We start from the raw sequence: 15,619 nt of genomic DNA on the forward strand, positions 1-15,619 counted from the left end.
GTAACAATGTTCCCTTGGCACCATGAATAGGGATAGGGGAGATCATTTCGAGTTTCAGTTTAGGTTTAATCCGATTTATATTTGAATTCGATGATTTCGGTAGAAAACTATAATAATTCGTCTTTTATATTGAATTCGGTTCAGTTTGTAGTTGTTTCTCTTCGATTTTTATTGATAAAAAATACTCTTTTTCAAAGCAATTTTCCTTCTTTCCGGTTCCGGTTTTTCAATTTTAGAAGAATCGTACTCATTTTGGTTTGAATAGAATTTTTCGGTTTAGATCGGTTCGATTATTAATCAAATTGATCACCTCTAATCACATAAGTTCAACGTCGGCCTCAGAATCCCAAAGCTAATAATAAACTTGCATTGCATCTCAATACCAACATTCTGATGTGATTGTTCATCTCTTCCTCTAAACTATATTGCAGTTGTTACAAAACTAACAGACGCAAACAACAAGAACATTGTATCTGTACCTCTCTAAATGAGAACTCTATGATCCATTTCCTAAAACAAAAGGGGGGCCAGTCAATACAAATTGGAAGCTGAACACAAAAGGAAGCCGAAAACTACTGAAGAAACCTGCGCAAGAAACTATGCCGATTTTCACAGAGATAGGAGCTTAATGTTCGAAAACCGAAAGAAAAAAAGGGAAGAAAATGATCGATGAAACGAGTAAAATACCAATATTAGCATACAATTTAAGCTATCAACCGTGTATACGACGAGCAATTTCCAGATGTACTGACGTTCAAAACCGAGATTGGATGGCCTTTTCATGTCATTCTCATAGCCATTTTACCAAATCCAGTGTCTTGCATCATGTCCACGAACTCGCTGTAATCTATTCGTCCATCCTGAAGATGAAAACACAGCAATTCATATAAGAAATGATTCAATACTACGATCAGAGAAACATAGAGAGAAGAGGGTGTTTGTAATATGAATTACATTGTCTTTGTCGACTTCACGCAAGATGTCATCTAAATGGAAATCTGCTAAGCCGAACTGCTCGCATGCCTGTTGGAGCTCGTCCCGGGTGATGTAGCCGCTACCGTCCTTGTCAAAGTATGAGAAGGCTGTGAACAAGTGGTCTTCTTTCTGGATCTTGTTTAGATTCACCATTGCTGCTATGAATTCCCCGTAGTCTATTGTTCCACTGTTGTCCATATCCGCCTAAAAGATTTACAAAGCCACGCAAGATCTTATTATGAGCAAGAGTAACAGTAAATAAGAAATCTCGACACTTTATTTTAGCAAATGATTGAAAACTCTTGAAATGCATGAGCAGTCCGAGTCATTTTTTGTATAACTTCAGAAATATCTAGACCCGAGTTCATCATATAGCTCTTCCCACTCTGTTTAACTGCCCTGTCTCTAGTAAATAGCCAGTTCAAGTATGAATTTGCAGCGAAAAGAACATCTTGCATACATTGTGCCTTCACCGTTGTGTTTGATCGAAAAAGGAAGAGAAGAAGCAAAAGGTTTCCAAAAGAGAAAGGTGGGACTTACTGATTCCATTAAACCTATGATTTCGGAATCTTTAAGGTTGGCACCCACTCTCTCAAGGCCATTCTTCAGTTCTTCGAGAGTGATTTGCCCGCTATTGTCTGCATCTATCATCTTAAACATCTCCTTCAATCCCGCTATTTCTTCCTCCGAGAGGCTCTCAGCAATGACCTGAATACATCCGAGCGAGTTCCGCAGAATAGATTGATCAATGAAAGGGTTTTTTTAAGGGAATAATTCATGCAACTAGCTGAGACATCTACAAAGAGGGAATAATATATGCTTTGTTCCATATGGCTAATCAGATTCGAGTTACTTTTTGGTTTCAGTTGATAGAAAATATAGAAGTGTGCACCTTGATAGCAATTTTCTTGAGCTTGTTCATGGCTGAAAACTGGTTCAAACGACTTAAGACTGCAGAATCAAGAGGTTTATCAGGAGCCACACCGTCCTCTCGGATCCAAGGATGACCTGCCATATATATACGCACACGTGCCGCATAATTAACTCTGTGTTTAGTGCCAATTCACATGAGGAAGATAAGCTCAATGGAAGAAGAATACTCACAGAGAACTTCATGAGCTGTCATTCTCTTCTTAGGATCTCTGATCAGCATCCTTCGCACCAAATCTTTTGCGCTCTCTGATACATTAGGCCATGGCTCTGATATAAAGTCAAGCTCGCCCTTCAAAACCTGCTCGAAGATTCCTTGCTCCGTTTCTGATATGTTTATAATGCCAATCAGTCTAGATTTCGATCATCTGTAGATCATCAAAAAACATACCAGAAGCATTGCATGTCTGTCTGCATTTCTTACCATCCCAGAATGGAGGAACTCCACTCAGCAAAATATAAACGATAACTCCTGCACTCCAAACATCGCATTCATGGCTATAATGCTTCCGTAACACTTCAGGAGCCACATAGTAAGGGCTCCCAACTACATCAGTGAATGTTTCTCCTGCAAGGAAAAGTACATTAGGTCATGGTTTCACGTGGAATATAGTTGTGTTTCCTTAGTTATCCTCGTTCTATATGTATATGCCATTAGGAGATCTACTAAATCAACCGGGACGCGATTCATGGAGATGAACTATATCTTTATACATATGTCGTCGATGGTTAGCAACCCACCGGAGCAATCGATGATCTCAACTACTGAAAGATCAAATCTCTGTTCGAGGATCGATGTAACTATGTCGTGTTTTCACAAACAACTAAGCACAATGTAACATGTATTGTAACATGTTAACACTTAAACAGAGACTTTTATTTTTCTTCCCAGTAACATCTCTACTCTATTTTTCTTCCGAGTTTCTTGCACTTTCTTGCGTTTTCTCCACTCCCAAACATCAGTTTGGTGAGTTTTGCTAGTAACAAACATATCAACTAGTGTAAAGTCATAAGAGAGGCATGCCTGGTTTGAAGAATACCGAGAGACCAAAATCTATAGTCTTGAGTGAGGCCTCTTCATCGCCATTGACAAACAAGAAATTCTCGGGCTTTAGATCTCTGTGCATCACACCGAGGGAATGGCAGGTTTCAATAACACCGACTATAATCCTAGCAAGTTCAGCAGCTTTCCTCTCAGTGTAATGCCCTCTCTGTATAATCCTATCGAAGAGCTCTCCACCTGCACAGAGATCCATCACGACATGAACTGCAACAGCATCTTCATACGCACCAACGATCTGAATCACATTCGGATGACCAGATAAGTGATGCATTATCTGAATCTCTCGTCTTACGTCTTCTACATCCTCCTGTGTGGTTAATTTCCTCTTTGCAATCGTTTTGCAGGCGAATTCTTTCCCTGTTTTCTTCTCCAGGCATAGAAACGTTGTTCCGAATTGCCCTTGCCCTAATTTCCTCCCGACGCTGTAAATGTCCTTCAGATTCTCTGTCTTCCTCCCCAAAACCGAGTCGACTTGTAAACCAGCACTCGCCATTCGCTTCATCTGAACCTCTTTCTTCTGTTTCGCGTCCGCGTCGCTGTTTTCTGCCGTCTTGCTTCCTTCCTCACTTTTGTTCACTCCATTGGACATCTTCACGGGCTCCGGCGGCGTGCTCTGTACAGACTCCGGAGTTGGAGTTGGAATCGGAGCCGGGGCTACGGCGGAGCCGCTGCATGCAGGTTGACGATCCTCGCAATTCACGCTCTTGTCGCTCGGTTTCCGGCTACTATGATCGTCCTTGTTGTTCGGTGGTAAACTCCCCTCCGGCTGCTGCCGATTCCGCCAAACGGCGTTACTAACAGATTGCAGAAATCCATTAGCGTTCAGATTCGGACCGACGCATGTGTTTCCCATCCAAAAATTCCCCAATCTCGAAACCCTAATTTATATTTTCCCTCTCTCTTTTTCTATCAGCTTCTCGTCGCCTCCATATGTCTCCTACGCCAAACAACCATGCCATTCACCAACGCCATTAGAATCGACGAATCCATCGGATTTCCGGTTCCTCCTCCGTGAAATAAGATCAGTAGAACTCGATCAAACCCTAGACGCGCTTCATATCGGAGATCAACAACCGGTTCGGGAACCGATCTGTTCCGTTTAGCTCCTCCCCGGAAAACCGGGAGATGAAAATATTCGAATTCGACGGAGAAATTCAACGAAAATGTGGACGAAGAATTTAGCCTCGGCGAAGATTTGATGATATGAGGCAGATTCAAAGGGAGGAGAAGAAGGAGAATGAGAGAAACTCGAGACGAAAGGAGGACGAGGAAGAAAATGTTCTTAGCATGCATGCATGCATGGGATTTTTGTGGCTACCTTACTAAAGACAAATTATTCGCAAGTATTATGATTGATTACATTTGCACTAATTACTAAATTTTTATTCCAACCGACTGAAATTAAATAGTCGTTTGATTATAAATTTTTAAAATCTTAATTAACTGAATCTGAATAATATATCCGAATAAAATAAATATAACATCTATATATCATCGATTAATATGTAATATATATTATATGTAATTAGAAAAATTATCATAATGAGATTGTTTATATAATTTTATAATTATGGTTTATAATTAAAATAAGGTCTTCAACATTTTTTTCAATAATATTTTAAATTTTGTTTAATTTGCTATTATAATCGAACCAAATGATTCAAATCAAAATAATTCTTTGGTTATAAATTTTCAAAACTCGCCCTAATCATATACTAAACAGCTCACACGCAGATTGGCCTTTTCGCAAGGAGATCGGGGTACGAAGTAACACAAATCCAAAGTGGTAGCCCAATAAATCAATAGGTTGGGGGCTAAATCTAACAGATAGGATCCACAAAGCCCATCAAACTCTGCCTTGTATTTACAGTTAAAAAAAAACGAAAGGAAAAAAAAAAAGCGAACCGTTTGATTTAACGTTTCAGGGTTAACGGCGTTAGCTACAGGGAGGGAATCCCAAATCCTTTCAAATGGGGAGCTCGAAAAATTCCTCTATTTCCATTCTTCTTTTTTCGCCCTTTGCTCCTCCCGCCTCTCTCTCTCTCTCTCTCTCATTTTGCTCTGATCCGATCGATATTGCAGTGGAATCTATTTCGAAACCCTAGCACTTGGAATCGGATTGGGGCAAAACAAGAATCTCATACGGCGAATCGGTCCGCAATCTTCGCGTAAGCTCGATATAGGTTTGTTTTTATGGGTTTTCAAGTAGATTCTATCCTTCTCTGCTCATCATCTGCATTATCAGTCTTCGATTTGTCAATGAGCATTTTATGTTGTTTAGATGAGTTTCCAACTTTTTGGGTTTGGAATTGCTGTGTCGATTCACTGAGTGGGGTTTCATTAGATGTTTTTGATGGTTAAGGAAGCTAAATCTCGTCGGATATGACGAAAGTACTTGCTCCCGGTGCTTTGGATTCGAGTTCTCTTCAGATTGGTGGAGGTGCGAAGGTTGCGCCAATGGCTAGGAGGAAGACGCCTTCGGAGCTGAGAGTAAGTTTCTTCGTCTTCCTTTGTGAAAAAAAACGGAGAAAATAACGAATCTAGGTGCCGTGTTTCTGGATATAGTCAACTGACATAAAATAGCTTCAGTCATGTTGACCCTAATTACAGAAATGTTTCAGTCTTATTTACTGCACCGAGTCCTTCTTCGTCTTTGCGTTGTTCTGTTAATGGTGAGTTCAAGGCTTAAATGGGTCAGCTAAATGAAGTGAGGATAGTACTATGCTTGTTATGGTGGAGCTTTCCTCATCTAGTCGCAGGTTGTCTTGAAAATTTACTAATGCAAATATTAATCTTTCTCCCGGAAACAGGGAGAGCAGTTGAGACGGAGTAGTCTGAAAGACCAAGCTAATGAATCATTTGATGTATTGCTGCGGGGTTGCAAAAGGTAAGAATTTATTTGCTCCTCAAAATTTCGAAGGCATATTTTGCTTACTAGTTGATGGGATTATCTTGGCAGGACTATCGAGACAGATAATGGAATCAAGAAACAGGAACAGTTGAAGAACCCGAAATACATAGAGATGCGTATGGATGAGTTATATCCCGTAAAAAAGGCTAGGTCTTGGATGCTTTCTGGGAAAGAAAACCCCAAGGTTCTCAACTCCTAATTTTACTTGTACCCTCTATTCCATTGATTTTGTGAATTTATCGTATCTTTTAAGTCTGTTTGTGGCCAATTCATCTTTTGTTTATTAGTTAATTTGTTTTGCAATAGGAAAACAATGTCAAAGAGAAACCCAGTTGCCTAAAGAACGTTACTTTGATTTCAAATGTTGCTGCCAACAAAAGACAGCACCTTGTGCGGTAAAATCCCTCTACATAATAATTGCTTGGATCAAGCTGGCTTTCTATGTTTTTATTACTTTATTTATGGTTTAATGTCTTAGCAGTGAGCAGGAAAATGCTGCTGCTGCTGAAGCTTCTGATGATGCTAAAGTCCAGGCTCATCAATCAATTGAGACATGTAGCCAGAGTAGATTTCGCAGTGTCACAGAACTGTCAACTGTTGGTGTAAAATCATCGAACTTGGCAGCTATTGATATGGTATGCTTCATTTGGTTTTCTTTGATCACCATCAGATAGTTATATATCTGATCTTGTAAGCTGATGTCATTTTTCAATAGAACAAAGCGCTGAAAGCACTGGCCACTTGTGAACCATTGCTGGGCCGGATTGGTGAGTCATCTGGAAAATCTGATAACCCTACACCAAGTGGGACTTTTGTGTCTGAGTTCCATGTGGCGGGGCAAAATATTCCCCTGGACCTATCGCTGAAGACTTGTATGCGACTTGTTTCCACTTCTCCTGTAAATTGGTCAGTCTTCAGCTATTTTATATATTCATGTGCATCTAAACTAGCAAGTGCAAGGTCACATAGCGGCTGTATAATGTAAATTCTTTGTTGAATGTGATTTATTCTTCTTTGGCATCTTGGCTTCTTGGCTTCTTTGTAGTTTTTTACTCAAAACACGTGATCATGATGCTGAATATAAAGTTCTCTATGTGATAAAATTCTCCTTTGGCATCTTGGCTTCTTTGTAGTCTTTTCTGTTTTGAAATTGTTGTTTTCTTTTCAGTTTGATTAAGTCTGTGGTTTTTTCTATTTTTTTTTAACATTTTAGGCTTCATAGGTCAATTATGTGCAGTACCTACAATGGCATGCCACAGTTGAAATCGCGATCTGGTAATGCCGAAAATTACGATACAAGTAGTTCTGGATCAACAGTGGTTTCTCAGGTATTGAATTCCATGGCGCTGCATTCGTGGGTTCATCCTCAATCCACTCTGCCACCCTTTATCATTTCAGCGTTGGTAGCATCAGGACAAGACATGGGTTTGTTAATTGGAATCTTGAGCTGTTCTTTCTTCTCGGCCATCTCTCCATCTTTTTGAATTATGTTAAAGCATCCTCATTTTGTTCTATCAGCTGAAATTGATTTTTTAAGAGACCGGCAATCAGCGTGGGAGGACTCTTTTCGAAGTCTGTACTTTATGTTTCGAAAGAATCTCTGCAACATTTTTTATGGTAATCATCTTTTATGTCTCTGTGATTTGGAACCTTTTCTTAAAAAAGTTCGATACTAGTGAAGACAAGTTCGATTGCACTGGAAGTGCAGTGTCATATATTGTGTAGTTATTGTTCTGTACTGAATGCATTCCAGTGGTCAACTCAAGCTTGCTGCAGAGAATTCATGATGCTGCATTTTATTCTCAATTCACAGTTCTAGGGTATGAGGAATGAACCATGAACTTGTCTGATCATTGTTGCTGTTAAATCATCAGTTTTAGATTTGTAATTTAGAGAGAATTGACAATCTAGCTCGAAGCCGAGAAGCATAGACGCCTGAAAGTCAATTGACACATGAAATACTTCTGTTACATATGATAATTAATTGTTCATGAACGGCTTCTTTGTCGCTTTATCTTATTTATTTCCCCTGATGTCTAGTCAGCTTTCTTAAATCTGATATTGAAATTGATTATCAGTTTTATTCTACTTGCAGTCTGTACTTCACAGTTTGTGGTAATGTTCACTGCTCGTGGTGGCAATGGGGGTACCAAACGCTTATGCAGTGGCTATATCACCCAATCAACTAGAAGACTGAGAGCCCTGTTGAAAGAACTCGTAAGATCCCCCCCCCCTTTTAATCACATGTGTCTTTCTTTTAGTAAGTTTGGATTCCAGGAAATTGCATACTATTATATTTTACGGCATCAGTAGTAAGTTCTTTTCTGTAGATCATTTCTTGCATACTTAGCCTGTGAATTCTCAGTGTGTTTCATCCTTTGAGATCACTAAAAGATTGTACAATTGGAAGCATGCAGTTCGTGGAAGCACATCGGTTCCTGCCACTATAGTTTCCTGAAAACGTTCATAAATTAGTCACCATTTTTTCAGGGGGACTAAAATAAAGTAGAAGTTTAGCAATGTTGAGTATGAACTAGAGCAATTGTGCTGCTTCCGATGGAAAATGCGCTCAAAATCATAATTGTTATTTTCTTATTTCGTATGTGCAACAACGAGAAAAACCTTATGCTTTTATGTCTCTGATGATGACAGCCTCTTGCGTGCTTGTAGTTTGCAGCCTTCTGAAAGTATTCCTGGCCATTCGTGGATTTTAAACTAGATGACATGTTGCAAGAGATGCTTCTATTCTTAGAGATTCCTATGGCAAAGCTTCATAAAATATAGCTCCTGGATACTATGGTTAAAATATTTGATTGAACTAGAACAATGAGATTCATAGTCCGCCTGCTGCCTGCAAACATTTAAGAACTTGAAGCATGCCAGTTTTTTAAGTAAAGGATGGTCTGAAATTATTCTGGTTGAAGAGTGTTACCAATTGTGTTTACCTTGTATGTTGTGAGAACTCTAAAATGTCTCCGATCTTCATTACTTTGTCTAATTTTGTTTCAAATATTATTTCCATAGGACATATGTTTTTCCATGCCTCTTTGTCAAAGTAAAATGGAGCAGGTCACTACTGAAGATCTTGTTGAGCTCTCAGAGATAGAGAAACATAACTTAGGCCAGGTTTGTGCTCCATTCATTTACCCGTTCTGTAAAATCGATATGCTAGAGAGAAGCGGTTCAATGCTCCTTTTGGAGCTGTACCCTTTTTAGGATTTGAATCATAATCACAGGCATTGTGTGAAAGATATTGGAAGCAGAGTTTTATGTTGATGATAAGGACATTGCTTGATGTCTGATGATGCTTAAGAACACATCACTAAAATTATCACTGTGATTAACTTGGATTGTGCTCTGAATTTCATATACTTTTCTAACTCCTTGTAACTGATGCAGACTCGACGCCGGAGTTCTTTCTCTGACATAGATAATACTCCAGAGTCTTTGTTAGCTTTTATCGGAAACCAGAGCGTACATGGGTTATATGACCTTCTGTTAAATTATAGGTGGGTATAAATTTCCCCCCTCTATTTAGTGCTGAATACAGCTTGCAGTACGATAACTTTCACGGCATTTGCTTTGCATTTCCAATGATCATGTCCAGGTCGTCATTGGGATTCTTGCCCACCGCTGATGTTCCTGTGTTATACTCACCGGTGCCCTTTCAGAACGCAGCATTGTCCTCTCCCGAGGTGAGTCCTTAACATTTGTGATCTGGTTCCCGTCCTTTGTCATCCTCTCATGTCACTACACTTCTCATCTTACCGACTTGACTATACACAATTTCTCTTGTCTCTAGATCAAGTGTACGGAGATGGTAAGGATGGAACATTCAGGTGCCCTGCCTCTGAAAACCCCACCAGGTGATCATTGCTGTATGGTCGAGGTCAAGGGTTCTTATCTTCCCCCATGGATTATCAGCAATATGTGCGCTATCGTGGGTTCTGATGGACGAGACTTTGAAGCCAGGTTAGTCCAATGGACAAATCTCATTTAGTAAAATCCCGAATCTCTTCACAGAAAAACCGATAACATGTTCTGGTTTAACGTCGAGTTTCAGCTTTGTGACCGAGCAAACCTCAGTCGGTTTAAACGTAGCTCTTCCAGAAGTCTCGGAGAAAACAGACACTGAACCTCGAGCAGAAGAAGGTACATTACAAATCAATGAAGCCTTTGGTGTTCATGGAGCCACGTTTTGCCATCAGCTTCGGTCAGGCCAACTAAAAAGCTTGAAGTACTGCAAGCAATCTTACAAGGTTTCACTATCGCCTTTGTGATTCTCCTCCATTCAGTTTTTTTATCATTGTGCTGTATGTTAAAAACACCAAAACAATGAATCTAATCAAAACCCAAGGGTTTGTAATTGTTAATTTTTGGCTAGACATTGATGTACTCTCGGTCCTATGAACCTGATTGTGAAGCAGCAATACACACAACTGGAAACAGAGTTTCATTTTGCAGTTTGAAGATTACTACATGAAGGTTGGCGTTCAAGCCACATTTTCTGCCATGATAAAAATGAGAAACAAAGGACATCAACTCGTCCTAAAGACAGTATGCCTAGACTTGTGTACTTGTGAAACATTTCCATGCCCTTGTCCGACATCCCTTGTCTATGAACATCAACAAGCCCATATTATTTGCCGATACCCTGTACACGTACCTGCATTCCGTTCCATGACCCGAAAATTGCAAGATGTTTAGAACAGAAACCCATTAAAAAATTCTACGTTTTTAAAAGAGTCAGATACACCATATTCGCGGGTAGACCGAAGTATGAAACACTGCATCACGGGTGAGTTTTTTTCACCATTGATTGTTTCAATGTTCTACCGGAAGGTAGATAATTCAAGGTGTACTTACTTCTTTTGTGTTGCTCGTCTTTTCCACGAAAGAACAGATGTGATCCACTGAAATAACAACGCAAGAAAGAGGAAAAAAAAAATCAGTCTTGCATCGAGGAACATGCCATGAGAAAACAGAAGCAAAATCTAATTACCTTGAAGACTGTCACAACGGAGAAAGTTCCAAGAAACGGCGTCTTTCTCATAGGCATTCGCTTGTCTGAACTCATTTCCTTCGATAAATGCTGTGCAATTTCTTTCAACAACACCAACTGGGCTTTGTCCGTTCGCATAGATAAAATGACCTGTCTCAACGATTCCTTGTCTGCTTCAAGTGCCTGAAGCCTCGTGAAAAGTTTCTCGATATCTGGCTCGTTAACTCCCCGATGATTCACAAAAGATTCTTGGTATCTAGGAGAATTCGAAAAATTAGCGAAAGACTTGGTCCCAGTTGTCTTAGCCTCATCAATGCCAATCTCTGAAACTCCAACATGGACCGAGTCTATTGTGTAAACACGGTCACTCATGTCATCCTGGACTTCCAATGCAGAATCTATATGAACAGATTCCATCTTCTTGAAGCTACTAGTAGACCTGGGAGAGTCCGTGAAAAATGTCTCCTTTAATTCTCTCGCGGTTCCCAAAGGCGAATTTAAACCGAAACTGTCCATCGAGAGCCTGCGGGCATGACCTCGCCATCTAGGAGACTGACCAACTATCATCTTTTCTATGACATCCTCTCTATCATGTTCCAATTGACTTATCCTCCGCTCCAAACATTTAAAATGCTCTTGCCCACTCGGAGACTCGGGGAATTGACATTTTTCTACGCCCCCAAAATCAGCATTACCCTCTGATGCCCTCGGTGTACCGTTCACATTACATTTTACAGGGGTATAATCATGGGCATATACATCATATTGTGCATCAACACCAATCACGCTAGGGTTTCGGCTGAAACCAAATCTCTCGCCCTGTATCTCTGCCTCGGTGAAACCATAGCTTAGCATTCTATGCTTACATGCTTCAACCTCATATGACAGAGCCTCGATAGCCTGCTCTTTTTCATACAACAACTCCTCTAAACCCACGAGTTCTTCTTGATCGTGCGACATTTTCTCCTCTGCGTAAGTTTTGAACTGCCGAGCTTCCATCTGAATCTCAGCCTTTTCCCTCTGCAACCTCAATATCATCAGCATGGTCTCGTTCACGGCTGATGAGGCCGCCTTCCTCTCCTCTTCGAGCTCCACATACAAATCTTCTGCTGCTTTCCGTTGGCAAGAAAGAGCTTCCCGTAACACGATACATTCATCTTCAGCAAGGATCTTAGCATTCGAATATGGATCAAAGCCCGGTAAAAAGAATCGGTTCCCTTCCTTAAACTCTTCATACTTTCTTTTCACGGTTCGGTTCCACAGACCAGAAGAAGAACTGGCAACCACGGAACAATCGCAATCACAATCACAACACTTCAATACACATGTAGGAGGCAAAGTGATGTCTGAATCCATGGCTGAAAAACTGAAATTTGATTTCAGATTCTCAGGTAAAGAAAGACAAGGGCTTTTTCATGAAACTATGTATCAGTAAGTTCCTAAACCCTCCTGAATCTAGCAGAAGAGACCGAGGATTCCATTATTCAGACTGCTCCCATCATCAAGAACATCAAAGAACCAAACCAAGCACCTGAATCAACGCCAAACATCAGAGAGAGAGAGAGAGAGATTGCAGGCGATTAAGGCATATCCAAGAAACAAAGGTCAGCATTTATGAAGAACAAATTTGCGAATATACTGGTAACTAGAACAGAGATTTTCAAATTCATGGTATGAACATGCAAATCCAAATTCATGATCAATGGACTGAAAGAAGAACAGAGATTTTCAAAGCAAATTCTCCACGAATAAATACCCAGCTCACAAGAGAGAAACGAATATCGAGCAGACCAACGGAAAACAAAAGAGAGAGGTCTTTTCACCTCTTCTCAAGGAATAAATGGGCCGGAAGATCTGGGAAGAGCAAGCAATCATCCACCGTCAAAGACAGAAACGAGCATTTTCCGTCTGTTTCCCGAGAAACAAACAGGAAAGAGCCAGCGCGGGACCCGGAGCCGGAAGAGGAAGGGAGAGAGGACGAAAAAAGAAGAGGGAAAATTTCCCGGAGACCTAAAACTTTGAGTTTTTTGCCATCTTCGTCTTCGTTCGCTCGTCTATTTATTGGACCTCGTTTCAGCCCAGTAAGGGAAAATTAAAGAAGATAGCCATTTTTTTTTAAGGAAAATATCAAATTTGGAAGCCAAAAAGAAAAAAACGAGAGAATAAAATAAAAATGGAGGAACATGAAATGAAACTACAGAATTTGTAGAATTCTTCAAAAGAGACGACGCACATTTTGTAGAGTTTGTAGAATAACGGTTTTGACTTTTTATTAGCTTTGAGAGTTAATATAGTTATTTTCAGTTGCAGAATTTGTTAGCTTTGTGTAAATAAGAATGTATATGGAAATATTCGTGAATGTACAAGAAATCATTCAAACACATTTTTTTACAACTCCGTTATTTTTATTTTCTTTTTTTCTCCACCGAATTTCTCCCTTTTCTCGACTGTACAAACGACATTAGACCGTGTGGTAATTGTTAATGTTGAGTAGATAAAAGGTGGTTTATTTTTTTTTATAATCCTATCGAATCTTTGTCTCATCTACATCTTCTATAAAAAATAACAAAATCTATATGAATGTCTCTTTCAAAATTGGGACTCAAACCTGGGTTGAGAACGAAGTTTATAATTTTTTTTTGTAAATATAGGGTTATAAAATTGAATGAGAAACATAAGATGTTAAACAGAATGTATGAGACGAAATTGGTTAAAAGATGTAACCAAAATGATTCACTTTATTTCACTGTAACTTGATTCTACATACTGATATATACACACTTTATAAACTATACAAGATGTAGAGAAAAGGAAAATAAATCAAACTATACAACGGCTTGTAATATGCAATGACTAAATGAAACATGAAAGGTGTAAGGGTGATCTGATTGAGGTAGAATATGGCAGGTAATTGATGCAGATTTGTCCAGATTTGTATCCAAATATTGTGGATGATTTTTTTTATTGATTGTACCTTAATTGATTCTCCATTGATCCAGAAATATCTCTGCATGTTGTGGTTTCTGGATTTGAACTCCGATCTCCGTCTTTCTCTTTTACTTCAACATTCTCCTCAAGATTTGTTTTGATATATTTCGAAAAACCAATCTTGACGGGCAAATGCCTTCATGGCTGCGTAGATCCATGTGTTTCATAGCCTTCCATTGTTGCTCCTGCAGTTTTGAGGATTGATCATATGTGAGGACATGTTTTCCCTCTTCACACCTAAAATTCTTCTTTAAGTCCATACCAAAAGTATGCTAAAACTTATCAAACCGATTAAATAACACAAGGGAGGTTAACACACTCTGTTTTACACAAGAAATCGAACATAAGGTTGTAAAAATATGACTATAATCAAACAGAACTAGATAAAGTGTTTTGACATTGATTTGAAGTTTCACCTTATATTCTCCAAAAATAAATGAGATTGAGATTTGGTGTTTTGTGAACTAGCTCATAAAGAACGGGATTATAAACAAGAGGACAGAGAAAAACATAAGTTTTACCTTTAACCAAACGATTACATTCACTGTCATATCTATAAACATGTAACATTTCAAAGAAGATTTTAGAAATTTTATATATTGTGAAATCATGATATTGTGTAAAAATGTTTGAGTGGCAATTATTAAAACCATTTGTTTTATCATACAACAAAAGAAACAACCTATTATCATGCTCATCATTCATCTGAAGACTCGTAATCTGATTGACAATAGAAATTATTATCAGATATAAACTAGGAGGAAAAAATAGCATATGTATGATATTTCAGACTAGATAAAATTAGGGCAAAACCCGCAAGGGTCGACAACCTGTCAGTTAGGAGGAAAAAATCTGTTTCACCAAATGTGTGATTGATGTCGGATTGTTTGGTATGATAGATAAGAATTTTAAATTTCCAAGTGCTCTCCTTGGTGTTTGGAAACGCGTTCTACCCAAATAAACTAAGATACATAAGCAAATTAGATTTAAATAGGAAATGAAAAGGAGAACGAGAAAACCGAATGGCTTTGGGCAGGAGCATTATCGTCTTGGTCCTCACTTCACTTTGGGAATTATGTTTCTCTTGGAAGTCGTCCACCATAGTTTATTTTTCTGTCCATCCCTCAACTTTTCTCATTTCATGTGTCTAAAATCTTATTATTGTCAGATTTTATAGCAACTTCCTCAACCTTTGCGTGTTCAACAAAATTTGTCTTTGTATCGATACAACCTTTGATCTCAATGGGAATTCTGTCAGTGGTGAGTGTTTGGTCCTCTTCGGAGTGCATCATATTGTTCCCGTCATCTTGTTGAGTGTGCATGGCCTCTTCTTCGAGCCTCTGCAAAACTTTAGCACAAAAACCATAGTATGCATTATTGTAATACTCGGTTTTGGTGTACTTACTTTTGTTTCTCTCTTGCAGCAACCTTTCGAACTCCACTTTGCTTGCTCTTCCCCTAGCTTCTGTAGCAGATGGTAGAGGCTCTTCATTGAGTATTTGAAAACTCAATTCGTTGAAGGAACCGTCGAGTATGGAGAGATAAACAAGTGTGACATTTATTTGTACTCGGTTAGTGCTACAAGATGCTGGATAAAAGGTTTCAAGCTGTTGCCACAAGATTTTGCTCTCACTTTTTATTTCTTTTAATGTTATCTCAGATGTGACATTGTTGATGAAGTTGTGAAATCTTATACATGTGAAAGATTGGCGGATTTTTGCATCCCTCTTTGGTATGAGAAACTCCATTG

At 39.1% G+C, this 15,619-nt stretch overlaps 3 protein-coding genes across 7 annotated transcripts; 1 reads left to right on the top strand and 2 right to left on the bottom strand.

Moving 5' to 3' along the window:
- Positions 1-484: 484 nt before the first annotated feature.
- Positions 485-4,238, bottom strand: LOC104825240 (calcium-dependent protein kinase 20-like). Its single transcript, XM_010557535.1, has 7 exons — positions 2,930-4,238; positions 2,330-2,473; positions 2,080-2,232; positions 1,868-1,983; positions 1,516-1,683; positions 955-1,179; positions 485-860 (listed from the first exon to the last, which is right to left on the bottom strand). The coding sequence occupies exons 1-7, from the start codon at positions 3,819-3,821 to the stop codon at positions 780-782; spliced, it is 1,779 nt and encodes a 592-aa protein (XP_010555837.1). The 5' UTR covers positions 3,822-4,238; the 3' UTR covers positions 485-779.
- Positions 4,239-4,984: 746 nt separating this feature from the next.
- On the top strand, positions 4,985-10,302 carry LOC104825242 (protein downstream neighbor of Son). 5 transcript variants are annotated; one of them, XM_010557538.1, is made up of 15 exons: positions 4,985-5,151; positions 5,313-5,458; positions 5,779-5,855; positions 5,928-6,063; positions 6,186-6,274; positions 6,361-6,514; positions 6,595-6,785; positions 7,093-7,304; positions 7,398-7,496; positions 7,975-8,096; positions 8,904-9,005; positions 9,279-9,388; positions 9,487-9,574; positions 9,682-9,851; positions 9,943-10,302. In XM_010557538.1, exons 2-15 carry the CDS (start codon positions 5,351-5,353, stop codon positions 10,157-10,159), a joined length of 1,875 nt encoding a protein of 624 aa, XP_010555840.1. In that variant the 5' UTR covers positions 4,985-5,151; positions 5,313-5,350; the 3' UTR covers positions 10,160-10,302. The 5 variants fall into 5 exon arrangements, with proteins under 5 accessions (XP_010555840.1, XP_010555839.1, XP_010555843.1 ...); XM_010557537.1 differs by having other exon boundaries at positions 5,331-5,458; XM_010557541.1 differs by having other exon boundaries at positions 5,331-5,458; positions 7,102-7,304.
- Positions 10,303-10,310: 8 nt separating this feature from the next.
- LOC104825241 (myosin-binding protein 7) lies at positions 10,311-12,921 on the bottom strand. The gene is made up of 4 exons (XM_010557536.2): positions 12,705-12,921; positions 10,882-12,412; positions 10,746-10,792; positions 10,311-10,545 (listed from the first exon to the last, which is right to left on the bottom strand). Exons 2-4 carry the CDS (start codon positions 12,235-12,237, stop codon positions 10,443-10,445), a joined length of 1,506 nt encoding a protein of 501 aa, XP_010555838.1. The 5' UTR covers positions 12,238-12,412; positions 12,705-12,921; the 3' UTR covers positions 10,311-10,442.
- Between the last annotated feature and the right edge of the window lie 2,698 nt (positions 12,922-15,619).

The sequence above is a fragment of the Tarenaya hassleriana genome, unplaced genomic scaffold (genome assembly GCF_000463585.1).
Source record: "Tarenaya hassleriana unplaced genomic scaffold, ASM46358v1 Cleome43, whole genome shotgun sequence".
Classification (NCBI taxonomy): Eukaryota; Viridiplantae; Streptophyta; class Magnoliopsida; order Brassicales; family Cleomaceae; genus Tarenaya; species Tarenaya hassleriana.